This window comes from Pleurodeles waltl, chromosome 3_1 (genome assembly GCF_031143425.1).
Source record: "Pleurodeles waltl isolate 20211129_DDA chromosome 3_1, aPleWal1.hap1.20221129, whole genome shotgun sequence".
Lineage (NCBI taxonomy): Eukaryota > Metazoa > Chordata > Amphibia > Caudata > Salamandridae > Pleurodeles > Pleurodeles waltl.
This window is the reverse complement of record NC_090440.1, coordinates 483,922,738-483,948,365: the sequence shown is the minus strand read 5'-3', so window position 1 is coordinate 483,948,365 and position 25,628 is coordinate 483,922,738. Positions and strand designations below refer to the sequence as shown.

The following is a 25,628-nucleotide window of genomic DNA, read 5'->3' as shown; positions in this document are numbered from 1 at the left end:
GCTGACCAGTTTCTGCCAGTCTGCCACAACCAGACAAGTTGCTGGCCACATGGGGAGAGCGCCTTTGTCCCTCTGTGGCCAGGAACAAAGCCTGCACTGGGTGGAGGTGCTTCACACCTCCCCCTGCAGGAACTGTAACACCTGGCAGTAAGCCTCAAAGGCTCACCCCCTTTGTTACAGCGCCCCAGGGCATCCCAGCTAGTGGAGATGCCCGCCCCTCCGGCCACTGCCCCACTTTTGGCAGCAAGGCTGGAGGAAATAATTAGGAAAACAAGGAGGAGTCACCCACCAGTCAGGACAGCCCCTAAGGTGCCCTGAGCTGAGGTGACCCCTGCCTTTAGAAATCTTCCATCTTAGTTTTGGAGGATTCCCCCAATAGGATTAGGGATGTGCCCCCTCCCCTCAGGGAAGAGGCACAAAGAGGGTGTAGCCACCCACCAAGACAGTAGCCATTGGCTACTGCCCTCCCAGACCTAAACACACCCCTGAATTTAGTATTTAGGGGCATCCAAGAACCCAGGAAATCAGATTCCTGCAACCTTAACAAAGAAGAAGGACTGCTGACCTACAAGCCCTGCAGAGAAGACGGAAGACGACAACTGCTTTGGCCCCAGCCCTACTGGCCTGTCTCCTGACTTGAAAACCTGCAACCAGCGACGGATCCAACAGGGACCAGCAACCTCTGAAGCCTCAGAGGACTGCCCTGACCCCCAGGACCAAGAAACTCCAGCAGCTCTGCTCAACATCCTGCAACAAACTTGCAACTTTTCTTCAACTTCAAGGACTTCACTCTTCCCCCGGCTCGAGATCCAGAGAACTAACTCCACAGGGAGGACTCCCCGGTGACTGTGACCCTGTGAGTAGCCCGAGACAACCCTCCTGGACCCCCACATTGACGCCTGCAGAGAGAATCCAGAGGCTCCCCCTGACCGCGACTACCTGTAACAAGGGACCCGACGCCTGGACCAAGCACTGCACCTGCAGCCCCCAGGACTGGGATGAACTGAACCTCAGTGCAGGAGTGGCCCCCAAGCATCCATTTGCCTAGCCCAGGTGGTGGCTGGCCCGAGAAGCCCCCCTGTGCCCTGCCTTCACCGCTAGAGTGACCCCCCGGGTCCCTCCATTGTTTCCTATACAAAACCCAGCCGCCCCTGTGCCGCTGAGGGTGTGTTTTGTGTGCCTACTTGTGCCCCCCCGGTGCTCTACAACACCCCCCCTGGTCTGCCCCCCGAGGATGCAGTTACTTACCTGCTGGCAGACTGGACCCGGAGCACCCCTGTTCTCCATAGGTGCCTATGAGTTTTGGGTACCTCTATGACCTCTGCACCTGACCGTCGCTGAGCTGCTGGTGTGGTAACTTTGGGGTTGCCTTGAACCCCCAACGGTGGGCTGCCTATGCCCAGGAACTGAGACTTGTAAGGGTCTTACTTACCTCACAATCTAACCATTACTTACCTCCCCGAGGAACGGTTGATTTTTGCACAGTGTCCACTTTTAAAATAGCTTATTGACATTTTTACTAAAACAGTATACGATATTGCTCTAATTCAAAGTTCCTAACTTACCTGTGTGGAGTACCTTGCATTTTATGTATTTACTTCAAATCTTGAACTTGTGGTTCTAAAAATAAATTAAGAAAATATTTTTTTCTATATAAAAACTATTGGCCTTGAGTTAAGTCTTTGAGAGTGTGTTCCTCATTTATTGCCTGTGTGTGTGTACATCAAATACTTAACCCTACCCTCTGATAAGCCTACTGCTCGACCACACTACCACAAAATAGAGCATTAGAATTATCTAATTTTGCCACCATCTTACCTCTAAGGGGAACCCTTGGACTCTGTGCACACTATTTCTTACTTTGAAATAGTATATACAGAGCCAACTTCCTACAGGTGGGCATCTCCACTGGCAGGAGTGCCCTGGGGCATTGTAACATGAAGCCTGAGCCTTTGAGGCTCACTGCTAGGTGTTGCAGTTCCCGCAGAGGGGAGGTGTGAAGCACCACCACCCAGTGCAGGCTTTGTTTCTAGCCTCAGAGAGCACAAAGGCTCTTCCCCCGTGGAGTCAGAAACTCGTCTCAGTGGCAGGCTGGCACAAACCAGTCAGTCCTGCACTGAAGGATTGGGTAAAATACAGGGGGCATCTCTAAGATGCCCTCTGTGTGCATTTTGTAATAAATCCAACACTAGCATCAGTGTGGGTTTATTATGGTGAGAAGTTTGATATCAAACTTCCCAGTATTAGTTGTAGCCATGATGGAACTGTGGAGTTAGTTTTTGACAAACATCCCAGACCATATACTTAATATGGCCACACTGCACTTACAATGTCTAAGAATGGACTTACACACTGTAGGGGCATAGTACTCATGCAGCTATGCCTTCACCTGTGGTATAGTGCACCCTGCCTTAGGGCTGTAAGGCCTGCTAGAGGAGTGACGTACCTATGTCACAGGCAGTGTTTTGTGTGTATGGCATCCTGAGGGGGATGCCATTTCGACTTTGCCTTTTTCTCCCCACCAACACACACAGTCTGCAACTGAAGTGTGCATGTGTTAGGTGAGGGGTCCCTTAGGGTGATACAACACATGCTGCAGCCCTTAGGGACCTTCCCTGGTCACAGGGCCCTTGGTACCACTGGTACCTTTTACAGGGGACTTATCTGTGTGCCAGGGGTGTGCCAATTGTGGAAACAATGGAACATTTTTAAGTGAAAGAACACTGGTGCTGGGGCCTGGGTAGCAGTATCCCAGCACACTTCTCAATCAAGTTAACATCAATATCAGGCAAAAAGTGAGGGTGTATCTGCAACAAGGAGCCATTTCCCTACATCCAGTCTCCTGGGTCTAAGGCAGACAGAACCTGAGCCAGGGTGACCATTTTGAATTTCTCCTTCTTGAGGAAGTAGTTGAGGTCCCGAAGGTCTAGGATAGGACGTAAGCCCTTGTCCTTTTTCGGCACCAGAAAGTAGCAGGAATAAAAAATAAGACCTACTTTGGGCACAGGGACCTTCTCTATAGCTCCCTTGGCAAAGAGAGCTGCAACTACCTGGTGGAGAAGTCCCAAATGATCCTCCGGGTGTTGGCTGAGCGATGGAGGTATGGCTGGTGGGGCGGATTCAAAAGGAAGGGAGTAGCCCTTTCGAACGATCTGCAAAACTCACCTGTCCGTAGTGATGGATTCCCAGTGGGGCAGGTGATGGTGAATCCTGCCGCCAACTGGATGGGAGTGAGAGGACGGACTAGGTGGGTTTGGAGGCTGCAGTGGGGGCAGAGGTGGACTGGGCAGACCTCTGATTCCCTGCCCACGTCCACATGGGATTCCACGTTCCTGGCCAAGCAGCGGCTGAACAGCATGGGTGGCAAAGTGGCTGGGTGGGGGGTGCCACAGGGAGACCCTCCTGTGGCCAAAAAAGGGGTGAAAAGCGGACTGCAGAGGGCAAAGGGCAGGGGAAAGACCAAGAGACCGAGCCGTAGACCAGGGATCCTGGGAATCTCTGCAAGGCCGAATCCGCTTTGTCTCCAAAGAGACGGGAGCCATCAAAGGGCTGTTTACAGTTTTGACACCAGGCCTTCTTGGGATCAAAGTTTTTACCCTTATACCCATTTGTGGACTGTGAAGAGGCTCGGGCCCACCCTCCTGAGCAGGTTTTTGGGGGCCTTGAGAAGACTCTTTAGTTTTGTCCTTGGATGTCTCAGCACCTTTCCCCTGGGGAAGCTTTGTTACCCCTTTGTTTTGATCACCCCCTATGGAAGTCTTGGTCACCATTGTCTTGACTCAGTGGTCTGCCTTCTTTCCCAATTCTTGGGAAGAAATTGGACCTAGGTCTATCAGATGTTGATGCAACTTGTCATTGAAGCAGTTACTTAACAGATGTTATTTCATAAATAAATTATACAGACCACCATAGTCATGCACTCCACTGCCAGTTATCCAGCAATTTAGTGTTTTGACTGAGTAGTCAACCAAATCAACCCAGGACTGGCTTGAGGTTTTGTGAGCCCCCTGAACCTAACTCTGTACTCCTCAGTTGAGAATCCAAAGCCCTCAATCAGGGTAGCCTTTATGAGGTCATAGGATTCTGCATCCTTACCAGAGAGTGTGAGGAGTCTATCATTACACTTACAAGTGAACAGTTCCCAAAGGAGAGCTCCCCAGTGAGATATGTTTAACTTTCTGGTTGCACAAGCCCTCTCAAAAGCTGTGAACCATTTGGTGATATCATCACCTTCGTCATATTGTGAGACAATCCCTTTGGGGATTTTTAGGATGTCAGTATTCTCTCTGACCCTACTTATGTTGCTGCCACCATGTATGGGTGCTAAGCCCATTTCTGCTCTCTCACTTTCTATAGCTAGGAGCGGTTTCTCCAAAACTAATCTTTTGGCCATCCTTGCTAAAAGGATGTCCTACTCATTGAGGCTGCCCTCAATGTTCACAGAGGCACTGGACTCCCCTGTGGAAGAACCCGATCCTGTGAGTATTATCTTTGGAGACAGGGATCTTGGAACCCTGGTCTCCCTAGTTAGGTTAGGAGCGGGGAGTTCTAGCTACTGATCCCTAACTTCTTCCCCATCTGAGGCGAGATCTTCGTCCTCAGTAGGGTGGTCCCTGGTGTACTCTGCCAAGAGCTCCAGGAGGTGGACTTTGGTAGGGTTGGAACCAGTTTTAATCTTTCTTAGCTTACAGAGGGACTTACAGAGGGGGTATTATAAAATACTTCCGTTTATCGCAAAAGGGCTTATCATACAGGCTTTAATAATCGCGTGCCTGGACTATGGGAACGCTCTGTTTCTCGGCACACCAAAATATGTTATGAAGAAATTGCAGGTGGTATAGGAACACCGCTGCCCGCCTTCTCTTCAAATTACCCAGGCATAAATCGGCCAGATCAGCTTTATCAACTTTGCACTGGCTCCCTTTATAGCAAAGGATACAATTTAAATCCTTATTTTATATTCACAGAGCGCTATATGACAAAGGCTCGCCAATATTGTGAACCCTAGCTTCCTTCTACAAACCCACCAAACATCATAGATCATCATCCACGGCCCTAGCTGTAAGCTGTAAATGAGGAGGAAGATCGATATCTTACATTGGTGCTAGACTATGGAATTCACTACCACTGAACCTACGACAAACTAGCCACAAACTCTAATTTTGGCGGCTATTAAACACTTGGCTATTTTAGTTTGTGTTCCAAGGCGGAGTTTTAGAAGATTTCTGTACAGCGCTGGGAGGCCTTTGGGTAGCTATGCGCTCTATAAATTTTCATAACATAACATAACTTTAGCTCTGCCATTCCTAGATGAAGGTAAGGAGTGAGGTTGAGTTCCATTACTATATCCTTTGAGCCATTCATTATGTCTCTAAAGTTGAGATTACTTTTTAAGAAACTAAAAACTACTAGCAGAACTTTTAAGAATTCGAAAATCAGTTTCCTAAAGGCAATTTTGGAATTTAGTCATGTGATCAGGTATTGTCTGAGTAGTCCAGCAAATGCAAAGTCTTAGATCCCACCGCTGCCACCAATGTAGGAAGCTGGCTCTGTATATACTATATAAAAATTAGATATAGGGTGCAGAGTCCAGGGGTTCCCCAAGAGGCATGAAGAGGCAATAATAGATAAAACTAATGCTCTGTTTGTGGTAGTGTGGTCGAGCAGTTGGGCTTATCAGAGGGTAGTGTTAAGCATTTGCTATACACCCAGAAGCAGTAAGTGAAAACACACACTCAATGACTTAACTCTAGGCCAATAGGTTTTTATATAAAAAAATATTATTTTATTAATTTATTTCTAGAACCAAAAGATTAATTTAGCAGGTAAGTACATTAAATGAAAGGTACTTTGCATAGTAATATTTAGGACTTTGAATGGAATTAACAATGTACACAGTTTTCTTTAAAATGGCAAAAAGCAATTTTAAAAGTGGACACACACCATGCAAATTTCAACAGTTCCTGGGAGAGGTAAGTAATGTACAGTCTTTGAGGTAAGTAACAAAACTTAGGGGTTTGATGTCCGGAGCATAGGTAGCCCACCGTTGGGGGTTCAAGATAACCCCAAACACCCAGTACCAGCAACACAGGGCCGGTCAGGTGCAGAGGTCAAACAGGAGCCAAAATAATGTGGGCTGCTATGGAGACAGGGGGTACTCCGGTTCCGGTCTGCTTGCAGGTTAAGTACCCATGCTGTCGGACGGCAGACCAGGGGGGTTTGAAGGAGTACTGGAGGGGCCCTAAATAGGCACAAAAACCACACCCTCAGCGGCACAGGGGCGGCCGGGTGCAGTGTGCAAACCGGGTGTTGGGTTCTCAATAGAACTCTATGGAGGGACCCGGGGCCACTTAGGTGCTGTAGGCAGGGCACTGAGGGGCTTCTTGGGCAAGCCACCGACTTCGCAAGAGTAAGGGGCGCCTGATGGTCGCTGCTGCACTGGTGGTCGGTTTCTCTCGGACCTGGGGGCTGCGGGTGCAGTGCTTCTCCAGGCGACGGATATCTTTGTCCCAGGCAGTCGCAGTCAGGGGAGTCCTCAGGATTTCCTCTGCAGGCATCATCGTGGAGGTGTAGAGAGGTCAGCCCAGGGTGGACACATTGTCGGGTGCAGAGTAGGTGGACTCAAGTTTCTGGAGTTAGGTGAGAGTCCCTTTAAAGATGGTTACTTTGTCTTCTTGTTGGACAGGTCCGCTGTCCACAGGAGTTTCTTCATCCTCTGTGGTGCAGCCAGTCCCCTGGAGGCTTTTCAGGGGTCGCTGGTCCGGCAGAATGCATTGCTTCTTCTTTTGCAGCTTTTTGAAGCAGGAGATGGGCCGGTAGGGCTGGGGCCGAGTTAGTTGGGTGTCTCCTTCTCCTCTCTGCGGGGTTTTCAGCACAGCAGTCCTTCTTCTTTCTTGAGGTTATCACCAATCTGAAGAGCTGGGTTCAGGGTTGCCCCTAAATACTAAATTTAGGGCTGTGTTAGGGTCAGGGGGCAGTAGCCAATGGCTACACCCTCCTCGTGCCCACTCCCTCTGGGGAGGGGGGCACATCCCTATCCCTTTGGTCCTAATCCTCCAAAGCAAGATGGGGGATTTCTCAAGGAGGGGGTCACTTCAGCTCTGGACACCTTAGGGGTGGTCCTGGCTGAGGGGGTGACTCCTCCGTGTTTTTCTCATTATCCCTCTGGACTTGCCGCCAAAAGTGGGGGTTCAACCGGGAGGCGGGCATCTACACTGGCTGGAGTGCCCTGGGGCACTGTAACACAAAGGCTTAAACCTTTGAGGATCACCGCCGGGTGTTACAGTTCCTGCAGGGGGAGGTGTGAAGCACCTCCACCCAGGACAGGTTTTGTTTCTGACCACAGAGTGCACAAAGGCATTCACCCCATTTGGTCAGAAACTCATCTGGAAGTGGCAGGCTGGCACAGACTGGTCAGCCTTGCACTAGCAGTTGGGCTAACATACAGGGGACATCTCTAAGATGCCCTCTGTGGGCATTTTTCAATAAATCCCACACTGAAATCAATGTGGGTTTATTGTGCTGAGAAGTTTGATAACAAAGCTATTATGGTGCTGTGGAGTTCTTAATGACAAACTCCCAGACCATCTACTCTGTATGGCTACCCTTTACTTACAATGTCTAAGAACTGACAGACACTGTAGGGGCACAGTGCTCATGCAGCTATGCCCTCACCTGTGGTATAGTGCACCCTGCCTTAGGGTTGTAAGGCCTGCTAGAGTTGTGACTTACCTGCCACAGGCAGTGGTTGGTGAGCATGTCACTCTGAGAGGAGAGCCATGTCGACTTTGTCTTTTCTCCCCACTACCTCACACAAGGCAATGTGCATGTACTGAGTGAGGGATCCCAAAGGGTGGCATAATACATGTTGCAGCCCTTAGGGACCTTCCCTGGACGCAGGGCCCTAGGTACCAGGGGGACCATTTACAAGGGACTTAACTGTGTGCCAGGGCTGTGGCAATTGTGGAAACAAAGGTACAGTTTTAGGGAAAGAACACTGGTGCTGGGGCCTGGTTAGCAGGGTCCCAGCACACTTCTAATCAAAGCTGGAATCAACACTAGGCAAAAAGTGGGGGGGTGACCATGTCAACAGTGGCATTTTCCTACACCAGGGGTCTCCCATGGGCTGAAGCATGTATCAGGTCACCCATTAGAGCCCATGAAAACTGTGTCTGCAGGTCTGCCATTGCAGCCTACGTGAAAGGGTGCATACACCCCTCATTTTAGATATAAGTATTGCCTTATATCGCTGTCACTTTACTTGGATACTGTAAGTCACCCCCTCTGGTAGGCTCTTCATCCCATGGGCAGAATGCATGTTCTTAAGTATGAGGGCCCTCCTGAATGAGCAGAGGTGCCCCTACATACACCTGACTCCATTCCCTGCACTTTGTAAGTGCAGGGAAGCTATCTTAAGGTATGTAGTGGACACTGGTCAACACGAGTTTTCCAACTATATAATGACTTCTACGAACCTCGGCATGTTTGGTATCAAACACATTGGAACCATGTATCTACACCGATTCCAGTGCAAATTGCATGATACCATGTACACTGGGGGTTCCTTAGAGGATCCCCCAGATCTGCCTGTACAGCCTTACAGGGTCTGCCTGCCAGCCCGCGTTGCTGCAGACCCCCAGACACTGTTCTGCCCTCCAGCTGCTGAGCCTAACTCGAGGAGAGAAAGGCAGGGTTTCCTGTAGGACGAAGGTGTGGCCTCCTCTCCTTTTGGAACTAGGTGTCTCTGGGCTGGTGTGGCCTCCAAGTGCAACCAGAATGTTTTGAAGGACACATTTCGTGACGTCCTTGCATAAACCAGTTGGCACCAGTGCAGGAACCCCCAATTCCCGCTCTAGCGCAAAACCACACAAAGGACAGGGGAGTGACAACCCCCCTGTCTAGCTCTTCTCCCTAGGGAGGTGCAAAGAGAGCTCTGCCAGTTGGCAGATTGATTCTGCCATCTTAGAAATAAGATGTGCAGATGCCCCTGGGAGCATCTAACTAATTAGGCCAGGTTGTCCCGGACGTCCCCCTCTGATAGGTGGGTCACTACATATAGGGTCTCATTATGACCCTGGCGGCCGGCGGTACACTGGCAGTAACACTGGTAACAGACTGGCGGTGTTCTGCCAGTATATTATGACCGTGGCGCATTAGCCACGGCCATACCGCCGGCCCCTCCACTTGACCGGCAGGCGGTCATAATCCCCAAGGCAGTGCTGCCCTGGGGATTATGAGTCCCCAACCGCCAGCCTGTCCATGACGGTAAACACCACCATGGATAGACTGGCGGTACGGGAGACTCGAGGTGCCGCTGGGGGACCCTGCACTGCCCATGCACTTTGCATGGGAAGTGCAGGTTCCCCTAGGCACAGCCCTATCGCGAATTTCACTGCCCGAATTTCGGGCAGTGAAATGCGTGACGGGTGCTGCTGCACCCGCTGCACATTAACATTGCCGCCGGCTCTTTTATGAGCCGGCTGCAATGTTGATGTGACTTTTCCGCTGGGCCAGCGGAAATGTCATAATAGGGAGCCAACAATACCACCAGCACTGGCAGTACAGTGGTGCCCGCGGCTTCAGCGGTCTTTTTGGAAGACCGCCGAAGTCGTAATGAGGGCCATAGTGACCAACCCCCTTTTAAGGTTACTTAAGGGCTTCCCCAACGGTGGGTCCTGAGATTCATCGAGCAAGACTCTACAAGGAACTCCCTGTGAGACATCTTCTGCTACTGGCTTCCGGAACCACTACTGATTTTAAAAATGAAACAAGACTGTATCCATACGGGAGGGCTCCCACTGCAACACTGTTTCGCCAGCTCCCGCAAGATTTCTAAAAAATACATGACTGTGCATCCTCTAGGGTCACAATGACTCTGTTTGCACCAAGAAGCAAGAAGGAATCTCCCTTGGAGTGGAGGAGTCACTCCCCTGCATCTGCAGGCGCCTTAAGACGATAATGGCTGGCTGGTGGATCCTGCTGTCCCATGGACATCAAAAGCCTCTGCAACACAGGCGGTGGTTCTGTGGTTCTCTTGGGGTCCAACTTGTCTTCTGACCAACTTGGGAGACAGTGGGCCCTTGCCGCAGCCACTGAAACAGAACCCCTGTGCACAGCAACTGTTGATCTTACCAAGGCTTGTTGGCTCTTCCCCCAGGAGATCTTCGAGCTCCAAGAAGTTCCAGCACTCTGCAACTCCAAGATCAGCTTCCACTCTGCAGCTCCTGTGGCATGGGACTCAAGTTTGGTTGCACTGCTAAAGCCTCCCTGCGACTCCCTATGCCTGCTGCCAGTGGGTATCTTGTGGGGGCTCCAATTATTCCTTCTTGCTCTCCTGTATGCTGAGGGTCAGCCCTGACTCGCCACCAAAGATCGAGTTTCCTGGACCTTGCTGGTCCCCAAAATCATGCAAAGTTTCTGGAACAACTTCTTGCATTTTCCAATGATTGTTGGTGGCACTGCTAATCACTGACCCTCCTGCAATCCGGCGACTGACACGGGACAACTCGTGGGGGACTCCAAGGATCTTCCTGCATCCCCTTGACTCCGCAGATGGAATTCATCCTTCACTGACCTGCAGGGTGGGCATTGCCTACCTGCACCGCCTGGACATCTTCGAGTGGTCTGGACACTGTCCCCTTCTTTTTCAGGTTCTTCACATCAGTAATCCACCTTTGGGTTCCACTGATCTGGTCCATGGGTCACGATACCAGCTGGACAACCAAGGCTTCCAGTGACCCAACGAGGGTTTCTGATGTCACTTCACCCCTAGGCACCTGGAGTCCCTGGTGTAGGTTCACCAATCTTCTGGGTATCCACGGGTGGGGGTACTATCCAACCTTTTTTGTGCCAGCTGGTTTCCCCTGGGTCCTCTGGGAAGGGTCCTGAATCTGAAAAAATTCCAACCGCAATGGTCCTGTGGTAGCCTATCGGACACCCGACTCGATTACATCTCTGCAATCAGGCGCCTGTGGGATTTCTGATACATACCTCTGGTAATTTCTTACTCTCCCAGCCCTTGGGATTGTAACACACTCAACTTGGTTGGACACCTCCATTCTTATACCACTTTCTAAGTATATGGTTTGCTACCTCCCTTATAGGGTCCGATGTATTTCCATGCTTTTCCTGCTTGCTACTAAGTGTATATTTTGTGTGTAGATACTTCCAAGTGGAGATATACCAATGTTAGAATAGAAGTGGTGTTGTAATAAAGAATATTTTTGCAACACCTGTTGTGGTTCTTTCTTGTGTGACAATCAATGACTGACTACTGTGGTACTGTAAGTGATCTACACTCCTCCTTGATAAGCCTGAGCTGCTCTTCACAGCTACACCTAGAGAGCTTTGGTTATCAAGGCAACAAAACACAGTCACTAAGAGTTGCATGGACTCAACATAGGATACCACACCATACATGTACACCATAAACTGAGCCATCCTCCTAATTGTGGGTTCCCTGGATTCCCAAAGTATTGGGGGCACCAGTGCCAGCTCCGTTTCTGACTGTCACAGATTATTCAGGATTAGGAAGAATTATTTTGTTCATGGTGGGAACCCTAGCAGGACGTGTTGAGTCTGCCATCTAGGCTGGCCATGCCCAAACGAAAAAACGTTTGTTACTGTTTCCACAATGCCCTATTCCTTTATGGGATTGTTAGAAACCCAAAAGCAATGTTTCTATGTCACTTACACATTGAATAGAGAATTGCGGGCTGCAATAATCTGTCTTTCACATTCATCACTGCTGTACTGAACCACGTTTACCTGTGTCATCCATAGGTGGGAAAGCACACTTTGAACCATTATGCTAAAGTCGTAACTCGTGCAACAAACCGACAATTGCTTGGGGCAAGAAAGGTTTAAAACCTGTAATATTCGGTGGTGACACCCCTGCTACACTGCCAAATAATTTGTTTGAAAAACAATTGTTCAGTCTAATGCAATCAGGAGAGTGGAACTCCAGAAGTACTGATGTCAGATCGCAGGAGTGGCGCCCCACAACAGACATGTTATGTGTCTGTCGTTGGGCAGAGTCACAGTGAATGTCGATGGTACCACCTATTGACTCGCAGTAGCTGTAGAAGCTTTTCTGGATCTGATCTGGTGCCAAGGAAGATTTAAAAGATGAGGAATCTTCAAGTAGAAGCATCTATCATAAATAAGAACTTATTTGCAGTGCCGTCTCTCCTAACATGGTGATGAGATAATTACCTGTCATAGTATTCTCTGTGTCCCCTATGGTCTCTTTCATTGTTGTATTGTTCATATGGTCTTTTCCGGGAAGTATTATTTTGTCTGTAATTTTCAGAATTTCGCCGGGGATCCCCATGGGGGCGACGGTCTTCATAGTGGCGGTCTTTAAAGCGGTTCTGCTCATACGGGTGTCTTTCTCCCCAAGGCTGATTGCTGCTGCCTACATAGTCAAACTTCCGATCTCTCGGCCAATCACCTCGTTCTATATGAAACAGAAAAATATTTATTTTAAATTTATCACATCAATGAAATGAAATGCCTCAGAGTAATTATTTGTAAGAGGTTGATATGAGCTTGATATTCTGCATGAAAGACATTTAAAAAAAAAAAAAAAAGAATACTTTTTACCACACTTCTTACCCCATCATGAAGGCTCAAAATTCCCTGATCAAATTTAGAGTTGTCAATTCACCTGCAATTTGTGGGTGTCACCCGCATACTGGGTCAAATATCTACAGGCCCTCAAAATTAGCCTCTCACCTGCACAAAAACTGCTCTGCACTTGAGAAACCCTGGGATGGAAAACAGAGTAAAATGGCATTTGAACCAATGCATTCATCTACTAGCATGTATGAAAGCCCACCATGATATGGCAGCAAAGAACAAGTCACTTACCTTCAGTAACACTCTTTCTGATACTCTCACCACAGATTCCTCACCTTCAGAATATTATCAAGGAGCCAGCCCGGATGTTTTCCTAGCAGAGCTCTTGTGCATCACTAGGTGGCGTTGTGCAGCTTTGAGTTGACCATGTTTTGCCCCAGAAGTGATAGTGCAGAGCCGCATTTAGGTGCCACCCCTGTGTGCTGATGTCAGTTTTTTGCACAACTTTTCACATCCTTGGATGCAGAGCACGAAACAATTTGTGGTACTTGTGTGCAGATCTCCAATTTTGGATTTTTTTTGGATAACATAAGGAGACTACTCCACAGAATGGAAAGTTGGGAAAGCAGTGACGAATATGTAGTTAAGAGAATCCACGAAAAAGAGCATTACTGAACGTAACTTGTTCTTCTGATGAATACTGCTAACCGTACATCCCTCCCTTTTAGAATAGAGCCCAAAGTACCTTGCAAAGGTCTTCCACCAGGTCTGTGGAATGGACTTGGACCAGAAAATCATGCAGGACCAAATAGGCAAAATGCCCTTCCAGTCAGACCTGGCTCTCAAGGTAGTAGTGCTTTGTGAGCATGTGCACTGGTGCCGACGTTGCAGTGTGACAGATGTCAAGAAGAAGCACACTGTATTCAAAGCAGTGGTAGTACCTGGTTGAATGTGCCCTTAGTCCTTCTGGTGGCTGCTTCTTGTCCTGTGCATAGCCATTCTTAATACTGTGGTAGAGTCTTCTTCTGCACTGCCTTACCTTTCTTTGTTCCAGACTGAGGGAGAGTGTCATCTTTCTGACATAGTTACCCCTTACTTTGTGCCTGGTGTCAGTGTGTTTAGACTGTAGTGCACTGGGATCCTTCTAATCAGGACCCAAGTGTCTGTGCTCTCACCTCTAAATGTGGTTGCTGGTGAACCTTTTACCCACACAATTGACATACAGGTGCATCCATGCAAGTCCCTAATATATGGTACATAGGTACCCAGGGCATTGGTACACCAGGAGACCCCATGGGATGCAGCATGTATTGTGCCACCCATGGCACTGTGTCTGCAGGCCTGCCATTGCATCCTGCATGAAATGGTGCACACACCTTTCACTTCAGATATAAGTCTGGCCTTAAATCATGGTCACTGCACTTAGACACTGTATGTCACTCCTCTGGTAGGCCCTTTAGCCCAAGGGAAGTGGGCATGTCCCTAAGTCTGAGGGTACACATGCATGAGCAATCCCTGGGCTTGGTAAGTGCAAGCAGCCATCTTAAGGTATGTGGTAGACACTGGTCAACACGAGTGGTCCAACTACATAATGGTTTCTCCAAACTTAGGCATGTTTGGTATCAAACATGTTGGAATCATGCAACTATACCAATTCCAGTGCTAACTGCATGATGCAATGTACTCTGGGGGTTCCTTAGAGGATCACCCAGTTTTGCCTGTGCACCCTTGCGAGGTGAGGCTGTAAACCCATGCTGCTGCTGACCCCAGAGCCTAACTCAAGCAGGGGAAAGCAGAAAAAAGGATTTCCTGCACCACCTCTCCTTCTGAATTAGGTGTCTCTGGACTGGGTGGAGTGGCCTCTGCGCGCCACTAGCATGCTTTGAAGGGCACACATGGTGTCCTCCTTGCATAATCCTGTTTGCACCAGTTCAGGAACCCCTGGTTCCCCCTCTGGAGTGAAATCCAACAAGGGACAGGGGAGTGACCACGCCCCTGTCCAGCTCCCCCTTAGGGAGGTGCACAGAGCCCTGCCAGTTAGCTGGTTGATTCTGCCATCTTGAAAATAAGTCTGCTGCATCTTTGTTACCCTCGGGGTTCCCTTATTGACACTGTGTTTGCACCCTGCACTTGGCCCCCCTGTCCTGCTGAGGATGTGCGTTTGGGGTAACCTGTGCTCCCCTTCCCCCCGGGTCCTCACCTAAACACACCCATCTGCCCTCCGAAGTCATGGGTACTTACCTGCCAGCAGATCTGTTTTAAAGTGCCCCAGGTCTCCATACGATCCCATTCTAAATCTAACACCAACTTTGACCTCTGCACCCTGCCGGCCCCGTGTTGCTGATGGTGTATGTTTTGTGTCATCTTGGACCTTGACCAGTGGACATCCAAACCCCCAGAGACTGGAACTGTAAGTTGAGAGCTTACCTCAAAACTGTACTAACACTTTCCACCCCAGGGCTGTTCTGAAAATTGCAGTGTCAACTTTTGACAGTGAAAATTGTTACTTGCCTGTAAACTGTTTTATTTGGCAAACTTAAACAAAGTACATTTGACACATATGCTTGATACATACTTACAACTGTACTTACCTGCAACGAGAATCTTTTGGTTCTAGAAATAAAGTAACAAATATATTTTTCCCATATAACTTTATTGGCCTGGAATTAGGCTCTGAGTATGGGCCTCATTTTTTGACTGTGTGTGCACAACAAAAACTCTGCACTACCCTCTGATAAGCCTAATTGCTCGGCCATGCTACAGCAAAACAGAGCATTAGTGTTATCTACATTAGCCTCTATTAAGCCCCTGGGGAACCCCTGGACTCTGTGCACACTAAGGGGCTCATTATGAACACGGTGGGAAATCCCGCTGTGTTCATGCTGGCGGTCTTTTTATAGACCACCAGGGCCCTTGAGAACCTGCTGGCCAAATTACAAACATTCTGCTGGGCCGAGACATTGCGGACGGCTCCACATGGAGCCGCCATCAATGGCTCAGCGCAGCGGGTGAAGCAGCACCCATCGCGCAGATCACTGCCCGTAAATCGTGCAGTGACCTGCAAGACGGGGCACTGCACGGGGCCCCTGCACTGCCCATGCCAAGTGCATGGGCAGTGCAGGGGCCTCAAGGGGGGGCCTAGAGCTCCCCTTCTGCCAGGGAAAGGCTGGAGGAAACAGGGTTCATTATCCGGAGAGCGGCGCTGCCTGTCGACAGTAGTGGAGGGCCGCCACAGACGGACCTCCCTGTGTTCATATTATGGCGGTTCAGACTGCCATGCCGGTGGCGGTATTTACCGCTGCGGCATGGCGGTCTGAACCGCCATGCTCATAATGAGGGCCTAAATCTCATATTGATATAGTATATACAGAGCCAGCTTCCTACACTGGGTATCTAAGTATCATATACTAGGGACTTGCATGGGTGCACCAGTATGCCTATTGTGGGTGTAAAATTATACCAGGAAACCAATATTTAGGGGCGAGAGCACTGCCACTGGGGTCCTGGTTTTGAAGGGGAGGGAGTAGCCCCTATGGATAATTTGCACAATCCACCTGTCCGTCGTGATGGATTCACAGTGGGGCAGGTGATGGCGAATCCTGCCTCCAAATAATCTGTGATGGAGCAACAGACTATGAAGGTTTTGAGGCTGCAGTGGGGATTCCCTGATCCACAGGTACATTGGATCCCGCCTCCGTGACCACGCAGAGGCTGGGCAGCATGCGTAGCACGGTGGCTGAAGGGAAATGGATGCAGTTGGGTGCCCCTTTCATAACCACGAAAGGGATGAAAAGTGGACTGAGGGTTGCGAGGAGCAGCTGTAAAGCCAAGGGACTTCGGCATGTTTATAGTGAACCCCAGCAAATGCAAGAGGTACGCCGTAGTCTGGAGGTGGGGGACGACATCCTGGGGCGAGTTCACCTTCAACAGCCAGTTGTCGAGGTAGGGGAAGACTAAGGGGGTCATTCCGATCCCGGCGGGCGCCGCCCGCCGGGCGGAAACCTCCAAAAGACCGCACCGCGGTCAAATGACCGCGGGGGTCATTACAACTTTCCCGCTGGGCCTACGGGCGATCTCCAAAAGATTGCCTGCCGGCCCAGCGGGAAAGCCCCTGCAAAGAGGAAGCCGGCTCCGAATGGAGCCGGCGGATTTGCAGGGGTGCGACGGGTGCAGTGGCACCCGTCGCGATTTTCAGTGTCTGCAAAGCAGACACTGAAAATCTTTGTGGGGCCCTGTTAGGGGGGCCCTGCACTGCCCATGCCAGTGGCATGGGCAGTGCAGGGGCCCCCAGGGGCCCCACGACACCTGTTCCTGCCAGCCTCTTCCTGGCGGTGTAAACCGCCAGGAACAGGCTGGTGGGAAGGGGGTCGGAATCCCCATGGCGGCGCTGCTTGGGGAAAACCGTCGGGAAACCGCCGGTTCCCCTTTTCTGACCGCGGCGGTAGAATGGCCCGGGAAGCACCGCCAGCCTGTTGGCGGTGCTTCCTCTGCCCTCCACCCTGGTGGTTTGAAACCGCCAGGGTCGCAATGTGGGCCTGAAACTCCTTACCTGCGCAGATGAGCTGCAACAACCGCCATCACTTTCGTAAACACCAGAGGGGTGCTGTTAAAACTGAAGGGGAGCACAATGAATTGAAAGTGCTTATGACCTACCACGAATCGCAAGTAACGTCTGTGGGCCGGCAGATCGGGAATGTGGAAAATAGGCGTCCTCCAAGTCCAACGCTACAATCCAGTCTCCAGGCTCCATGGCAGAAAGGATCTAAGTAAGAGTTTTCATTTTGAACTTCTCCTTCTTGAGGAAGAGATTGAGGGACTGGAGATCTAAGATAGGGCAAAGGCCCTTGTCCTTACTGGGCACCAGAAAGTAGCGGGACTAACAATCACAACCTACTTCTGGCACAGGGACCCTCTCTATAGCTCCCCTGGCCAAGAGAGCCTACACTTCCTTGCGGAGAAGTGCTTAATGATCCTACAATAGGTGATTGAATGGTGGTGGCATGGCCAGAGGGTAAGCCTCGAAGGGGAGGGAGGAGACCCTTCGGACAATTTGCAACACCCACCTGTCCATGGTGATGGCTTCCCAGTTGGGCAGGTGTTGGCGGATCCTGCCACCAACTGGTCCCTGATGTTACAACAGACTAGGAAGGCTTGGAGGCAATGGAGGAGAGGAGGATGACTGGATGGACCGCCCGCTCCCTGATCCATGAGCACCTTGGATCCCGCGTCTGCAGCCACGCAGAGGCTGTGAAGCATGTGCAGGTCAGTGGCCGGGTGTAAATAAACACAGCTGGGTGCTCTTCTGTAGCACGAAAGGGGATAAAAGCAATCTGTAGGGAAATGCCTCCCTTGGCATGGTTACCCCCTAACTTTTTGCCTTTTGATGATGCTAGTTATGATTGAAAGTGTGCTGGGATCCTGCTAACTAGGCCCCAGCACCAGTGCTCTTTGCCTAAAACTGTACATTTGTCTCCACAATTGCCACAGCCCTGCCACACAGATATGTCCCTTGTAAATGGTACCCCTGGTAACAAGGGCCCTGTGGCCAGGGAAGGTCTCTTATGCCACCCTGGGGACCCCTCACACAGCACATGTACACTGCCTCACAGCGTGTGTGTGCTGGTGGGGAGAAAAAGACCAAAGTCGAAATGGCACTCCCCTCAGGGTGCCATGCCCAAAACCCACTGCTTGTGGCATAGGTAAGTCACCCCTCCAGCAGGCCTTACAGCCCTAAGGCAGGGTGCACTATACCACAGGTGAGGACATAGTTGCATGAGCAATATGCCCCTACAGTGTCTAAGTCCATTCTTTGACATTGTAAGTACAGTGTGGCCACATTAAGTATATGGTCTGGGAGTCTGTCAAAACAAACTCCACAGTTCCATAATGGCTACACTAAATACTTCTTAGAATAATAATAAACCCACACTGATGCCAGTGTTGGATTTATTTAAAAAAAATGCCCACAGAGGGCATCTTAGAGATGCCCCCTTTATTTTACCCACTCCTTCAGTGCAGGACTGACTGGTCTGTGCCAGCCTGCCACTGAGAGACGAGTTTCTGACCCCCTGTAGTGAGAGATGTTGTGCTCTATGGGGCCAGGAACAAAGCCTGCACTGGGTGGAGATGCTTCACACCTCCCCCCTTCCAGAACTGTAACACCTGGCGGTGAGCCTCAAAGGCCCAGGCCTGGTGTGTTACAATGCCCCCAGGGCACTGCAGCTAGTGGAGATGCAAGCCCCTACTTCTGGCGTCAAGACCAGAGGGATAATGTGAAAAACAAGGAGGAGTCACCTCTCCAGACAGGTCCACCCCTAAGGTGACCAGAGCTGAAGTGACCTCCTCCTTGAGAAATCCTCCATCTTGATTTGGAGGAGTAGGACGGATAGGGATGTGCCCCCTGTTCCCAGAGGGAGTGGGCACAAGGAGGGTGTAGCCACCCTCACTGACAGTAGCCCTTGGCTACTGCCCCCTGACCCTAACACACCCCTAAATTTTGTATTTAGGGGCGACCCTAAACCCAGATCATCAGATCCCTGAAGACCTTAAGAAAGAAGGACTGCTGAGCTGACAAACCCCGTAGAGAAGAGAAGGAGACATCAACTGACTGGCCCATCTCCTGCTTCGAAAAGCTGAAAGAAAAGAAGCAACACGTTCTGCAGGACCAGCAACCCCTGAAAAGCCTCCAGGGACTGCCTGCATCACTGAGTACCAAGAAACTCCCATGGACAGCGGACCTGCCCAAAGAAAAGACCAAGAAACCAACTTTAAAGGGATTCTCACCTCACTCCAGAAGCGTAAGTCCAACTACTCTGCACCCGACGCCCCTGGCCCGTGTCCAGAGAAACCAACTATCCAGTGAGGACCCCCATGCGACTCAGAGGACATGTCCACCCTGGGCTGACCTCTCTGCACCCCCGGGACGATGCCTGCAGAGAAAATCCCGAGGACCCTCCTGACCACGACTGCCCGGGACAAATATATCCGACGCCTGGAGAAGCACTACACCCCCAGGCCCATGAGAAACCGACCACCGGTGTAACACCGACCAGCAGGTGACCCTCACCTTTGCCCAGTCAATGGTTTGCCCGAGAGACCCCCGTGCCCTGACCCCCGGGTCCCTCCATTGAGTTCTATTGAGAACCCAACAACCTGTTGGCACACTGCACCCGGCCGCCCTGTGCCGCGGAGGGTGTGGTTTTTGTGCCTACTTGGGGCCCCTCCAGTACTCCTCCAAACCCCCCTGGTCTGCCCTCCGACAACGCGGGTACTTACCTACACGCAGACTGGAACCGGAGTACCCCTTGTCTCCATAGGCACCCACGTTATTTTAGCTATTGTTTGACCTCTGCCCCTGACCGGTCCTGTGTTGCTGGGTGTTTGGGGTTGTCTTGAACCCCCATCGGTGGGCTACCTATGCCCTGGAGACTGAACCCGTAAGTGTGGTGGTTACCTCAGAAACTGTACTTTACTTACCTCCCCAGGAACTGCTGAAAATTGCAGTGTCCACTTTTAAAATAGCTTTTTGCAATTTTAAAGAAAACTGTGTACAATATTGATATATATTCAAAGTCCTAAGTATTACTATGCAAAATACCATTTATTTAATGTACTTACTTGCTAAATGAATCTTGTGGTTCTAAAAATAAATTAACAAAATAATATTTTTCTATATAAAAACCTATTGGCCTGGAGTCAAGTCACTGTGTGTGTGATTTCACTTATTGCTTGTGTAGGTACAACGAATGCTTAACACTACCCTCTGATAAGCCTACTGCTCGACCACACTACCACAAATAGAGCATTAGTATTATCTATTATTGCCTCTGTCAAGCTTCTTAGGGAACCCATCAGGGAATATTACAGATGCTTTTGCACTCAATGCATAGTCTTTCAGTGAAACCAGAAGCCAGGCTGTCTAGCCATGAGCTGCCTCTGTGCTCTTCTCCGATTACAACTTAAACGCCCTTCCATGACCTACAAGTAAGAACACTTTGCGGCCACACCTTTGGCAGGAAGCGTTATATGAGTAGGATGACAACTGCACCACTGACAATGAGTCCCCATTGTCTGTTGATGTACTTCATGCCTGTGGGCCCTTGGAGTCAGGTCATCAAGCGCTCTACTTCTGATATCCATGGACCCACTGTATAGGCTAAATGTGCAGAGACTTCAATGGCGCTATGCTATTTCTGAAATTATTTCAAAAACTTTTTAAAAAAATTATGAACTTAACCTTGTTACATGGATTTAAGTGCTCGATCCGCTCACGTTAACGTTTCACTCAAAAGTCACACCTGAGGTATGGGAAATTTCACACAAAACCTACAGCAACCCTGAAAATGTTACACATACACAAACTAAAAACTTGGCATCTATGCCAAGAACAGAGCTCAGTTGTGGAAATGGAGGGGTACGTTGGAAACAGGCAGATCGACAGTTTAGGGCCACAGTATCGGGTGAGGAACACAGGAGCTGACCAACACTGTGTGCACTCCGGACTCAGTGTAGACTGTCAAAGTGCTACTGATTTCTTTCTCTTTCAGAGGCACAGCAGCAATTGGATATATAACAGTGCAGATCGGGCAGACGACGCGGACTCAGCTGTGTGTGTATTTTGAAAAACCTCCTAGAATTGGCAATCCCATCCAGGAGGCGGTGACAACCATCAGAATACAAAAGTTCTTTGTCATTAATAAACCACGCTATCGGCGGAAAAACAGCTCATACGTGTGACTAAAAGCTTAATCCTTGAACCCTGGTATTTGGCAGCATTCGCTGTGCATCAAATGGATGGAAAAGAGCTTTTTGGGCTGGTTAGGTCATTTGAGTGAGCACATGCTGCAAACATACATTTATTAAGGTACATTTCTTGGCCAAACATAGTGTGGACTTGGCCAGTGAAAAAACGGTGACTGAAAGTTAGCTCAAATTCCCTTTCATACAGCTACTTTATTCAAGGAGCCTATCCTCGTCGGTTACTCGATCACCTGCGTTTTTATTTATATAGATACTTTTATTTGCGAAAACACTTCAATGATTCACAATGTGAATCTGCATTTGTACATTTATTTCCTGTAGGAAAGTATCATCTTGCCTGGCATGTTACCCCCATATTTCACTGTATATATGTTGTTTTAGTTGTATGTGTCACTGGGACCCTGGCAGCCAGGGCCCCAGTGCTCATAAGTGTGCCCTGTATGTGTTACCTGTGTTATGACTAACTGTCTCACTGAGGCTCTGCTATCCAGAACCTCAGTGGTTATGCTCTCTCATTTTCTTTCCAAATTGTCACTAACAGGCTAGTGACCAATTTCACCAATTTACATTGGCATACTGTAACACCCTTATAATTCCCTAGTATATGGTACTGAGGTACCCAGGGTATTGGGGTTCCAGGAGATCCCTATGGGCTGCAGCATTTCTTGTGCCACCCATAGGGAGATCTGACAATTATTACACAGGCCTGCCAGTGCAGCCTGAGTGAAATAACGTCCACGTTATTTCACAGCCATTTACCACTGCACTTAAGTAACTTATAAGTCACCTATATGTCTAACCTTTACCTGGTAAAGGTTGGGTGCTAAGTTACTTAGTGTGTGGGCACCCTGGCACTAGCCAAGGTGCTCCCACATTGTTCAGGGCAAATTCCCCGGACTTTGTGAGTGCGGGGACACCATTACACGCGTGCACTATACATATGTCACGACATATGTATAGCGTCACAATGGTAACTCCGAACATGGCCATGTAACATGTCTAAGATCATGATCTAATTCCATGATCCCCCGAGTCTCTAGCACAGACCCGGGTACTGCCAAACTGCCTTTCTGGGGTCTCCACTGCAGCTGCTGCTGCTGCCAACCCCTCAGACAGGTTTCTGCCCTCCTGGGGTCCAGCCAGGCTTGGCCCAGGAGGGCAGAACAAAGGACTTCCTCAGAGAGAGGGTGTTACACCCTCTCCCTTTGGAAAAAGGTGTCAGGGCTGAGGAGGAGTAGCCTCCCCCAGCCTCTGGAAATGCCTTGATGGGCACAGATGGTGCCCATCTCTGCATAAGCCAGTCTACACCGGTTCAGGGATCCCTCAGCCCTGCTCTGGCGCGAAACTGGACAAAGGAAAGGGGAGTGACCACTCCCCTGACCTGCACCTCCCCTGGGAGGTGCCCAGAGCTCCTCCAGTGTGCTCCAGACCTCTGCCATCTTGGAAACAGAGGTGCTGCTGGCACACTGGACTGCTCTGAGTGGCCAGTGCCAGCACGTGACATCAGAGACTCCTTCTGATAGGCTCCTTCAGGTGTTGCTAGCCTATCCTCCCTCCTAAGTAGCCAAACCTCCTTTTCTGGCTATTTAGGGTCTCTGCTTTGGGGAATTCCTTAGATAACGAATGCAAGAGCTCATCAGAGTTCCTCTGCATCTCTCTCTTCACCTTCTGCCAAGGAATCGACTGCTGACCGCGCTGGAAGCCTGCAAAACTGCAACAAAGTAGCAAAGACGACTACTGCGACCTTGTAACGCTGATCCTGCCGCCTTCTCGACTGTTTTCCTGGTGGTGCATGCTGTGGGGGTAGTCTGCCTCCTCTCTGCACTAGAAGCTCAGAAGAAATCTCCCGTGGGTCGACGGAATCTTCCCCCTGCAACCGCAGGCACCAAAGAACTGCATCACCGGTCCTCTGGGTCTCCTCTCAGCATGACGAACGAGGTCCCTTGAACTCAGCAACTCTGTCCAAGTGACTGCCACAGTCCAGTGACTCTTCAGTCCAAGTTTGGTGGAGGTAAGTCCTTGCCTCCCCACGCTAGACTGCATTGCTGGGAACTGCGTGTTTTGCAGCTACTCCGGCTCCTGTGCACTCTTCCAGGATTTCCTTTGTGCACAGCCAAGCCTGGGTCCCCGGCACTCTAACCTGCAGTGCACGACCCCCTGAGTTGTCCTCCGGCGTCGTGGGACCCTCCTTTGTGACTTCGGGTGAGCTCCGGTTCACTCCACTTCATAGTGCCTGTTCCGGCACTTCTGCGGGTGCTGCTTGTTTCTGAGTGGGCTCCTTGTCTTGCTGGACGCCCCCTCTGTCTCCTCACGCAATTGGCGACATCCTGGTCCCTCCTGGGCCACAGCAGCATCCAAAAACCCTAACCGAGACCCTTGCAGCTAGCAAGGCTTGTTTGCGGTCTTTCTGCACGGAAACACCTCTGCACGACTCTTCACGACGTGGGACATCCATCCTCCAAAGGGGAAGTTTCTAGCCCTTGTCGTTCTTGCAGAATCCACAGCTTCTACCATCCGGTGGCAGCTTCTTTGCACCCACAGCTGGCATTTCCTGGGCATCTGCCCACTCCCGACTTGATCGTGACTTTTGGACTTGGTCCCCTTGTTCCACAGGTACTCTCGTCAGGAAATCCATCGTTGTTGCATTGCTGGTGTTGGTCTTCCTTGCAGAATTCCCCTATCACGACTTCTGTGCTCTTTGGGGAACTTAGGTGCACTTTGCACCCACTTTTCAGGGTCTTGGGGTGGGCTATTTTTCTAACCCTCACTGTTTCCTTACAGTCCCAGCGACCCTCTACAAGGTCACATAGGTTTGGGGTCCATTCGTGGTTCGCATTCCACTTCTAGAGTATATGGTTTGTGTTGCCCCTATCCCTATGTGCCCCCATTGCATTCTATTGTGACTATACATTGTTTTCACTGTTTTCTATTGCTAATACTGCATATTTTGGTATTGTGTACATATATCTTGTGTATATTTGCTATCCTCATACTGAGGGTACTCACTGAGATACTTTTGGCATATTGTCATAAAAATAAAGTACCTTTATTTTTAGTATATCTGTGTATTGTGTTTTCTTATGATATTGTGCATATGACACTAGTGGTACTGTAGGAGCTTCACTCGTCTCCTAGTTCAGCCTAAGCTGCTCTGCTAAGCTACCTTTTCTATCAGCCTAAGCTGCTAGACACCCCTCTACACTAATAAGAGATACCTGGGCCTGGTGCAAGGTGTAAGTACCTCTTGGTACCCACTACAAGCCATTCCAGCCTCCTACATTTCCACACACAGAAAATTCAAAAAGACATTGTGCTTGTGGTTGTTCCGTTCTGTAGCCAGAAACAACAATAACATTTCAGATTTTGGGGGGCATTCACAAACCATGTCCAGTTAGGATGCCAGTCAGATTTTCTCCTGTCAAAGGCAGGATTAAATCATTTTTCATAATGAGGAAAGGGAGGGAAGACATCCACAGTTGTTGGGAGATAGGTCTCTAAAGCAAAACGAAAGAAAAGGTTGACAGGTGCAAATGCTCTTTAGTATAACATTTATGGATGGGTACATTTCTAACTTCTTTACATTGTGAGTCACTCTAGGAATCTGAGATAGTTCTCTGCACATATCTATCTAAACAAAAGGGTCCCTGAAAACAATATAGTAGCTAGTCCAGGGAAATAGAAGCTAAAGCTACAAGAGAAAAAAGCTACTCTAGAATTGTACTTTGTGTATAAATATACAACAAAGGGTCACAATATAACAACATTCATATGATAATGTATGTCCACATTTATTTTAATAACTGCATGCCCGGTCCTAGGCTACATCCAACTCATGGCTTTCATAAAAATAAATCTCATTTTGTAAAGACATATAATAATTTTATTCATATTTTATTGTATTATATCAAATACATTGTTAACAATGAATTAAGTCAGTCATACCACATGCACACAAAATTCCTATGTTATAAATAGTTATCCAAAATTCATACAAAAATAGCTACAAAAATTATTATAACAGCAATATGATATATTATAAGTCTATATACATATATACAAACAACAGTTTTTTCAATACATCAATAGTTTTATACACCGTTACAGAAACATAGTAGGAACCAAGAGCCTACGCGCGTTTCGGGGATCCTCTCATATGGAGACCAAATAGAAACAATCTATCTCATGTTGGTTTGTTTCGAAGTAGCTAAACCTTGTCATAAAGTGCCATAGTATACATAGAATTGGTGTGTTTTTCTTACATCCTTTGATTTGTCTAAATAAAAGTGGAG

At 49.2% G+C, this 25,628-nt stretch overlaps 1 protein-coding gene across 2 annotated transcripts in view; it reads right to left on the bottom strand.

The window, feature by feature from the left end:
- Positions 1–25,628, bottom strand: part of CHD2 (chromodomain helicase DNA binding protein 2) — a 1,519,436-nt gene that overhangs the window by 11,147 nt on the left and 1,482,661 nt on the right. For both annotated transcript variants that reach the window (XM_069222751.1, XM_069222752.1), the window contains one exon: positions 12,214–12,457. In XM_069222751.1, coding sequence (XP_069078852.1) covers positions 12,214–12,457 — 244 coding nt within the window. The remainder of the gene's footprint in view (positions 1–12,213; positions 12,458–25,628) is intronic.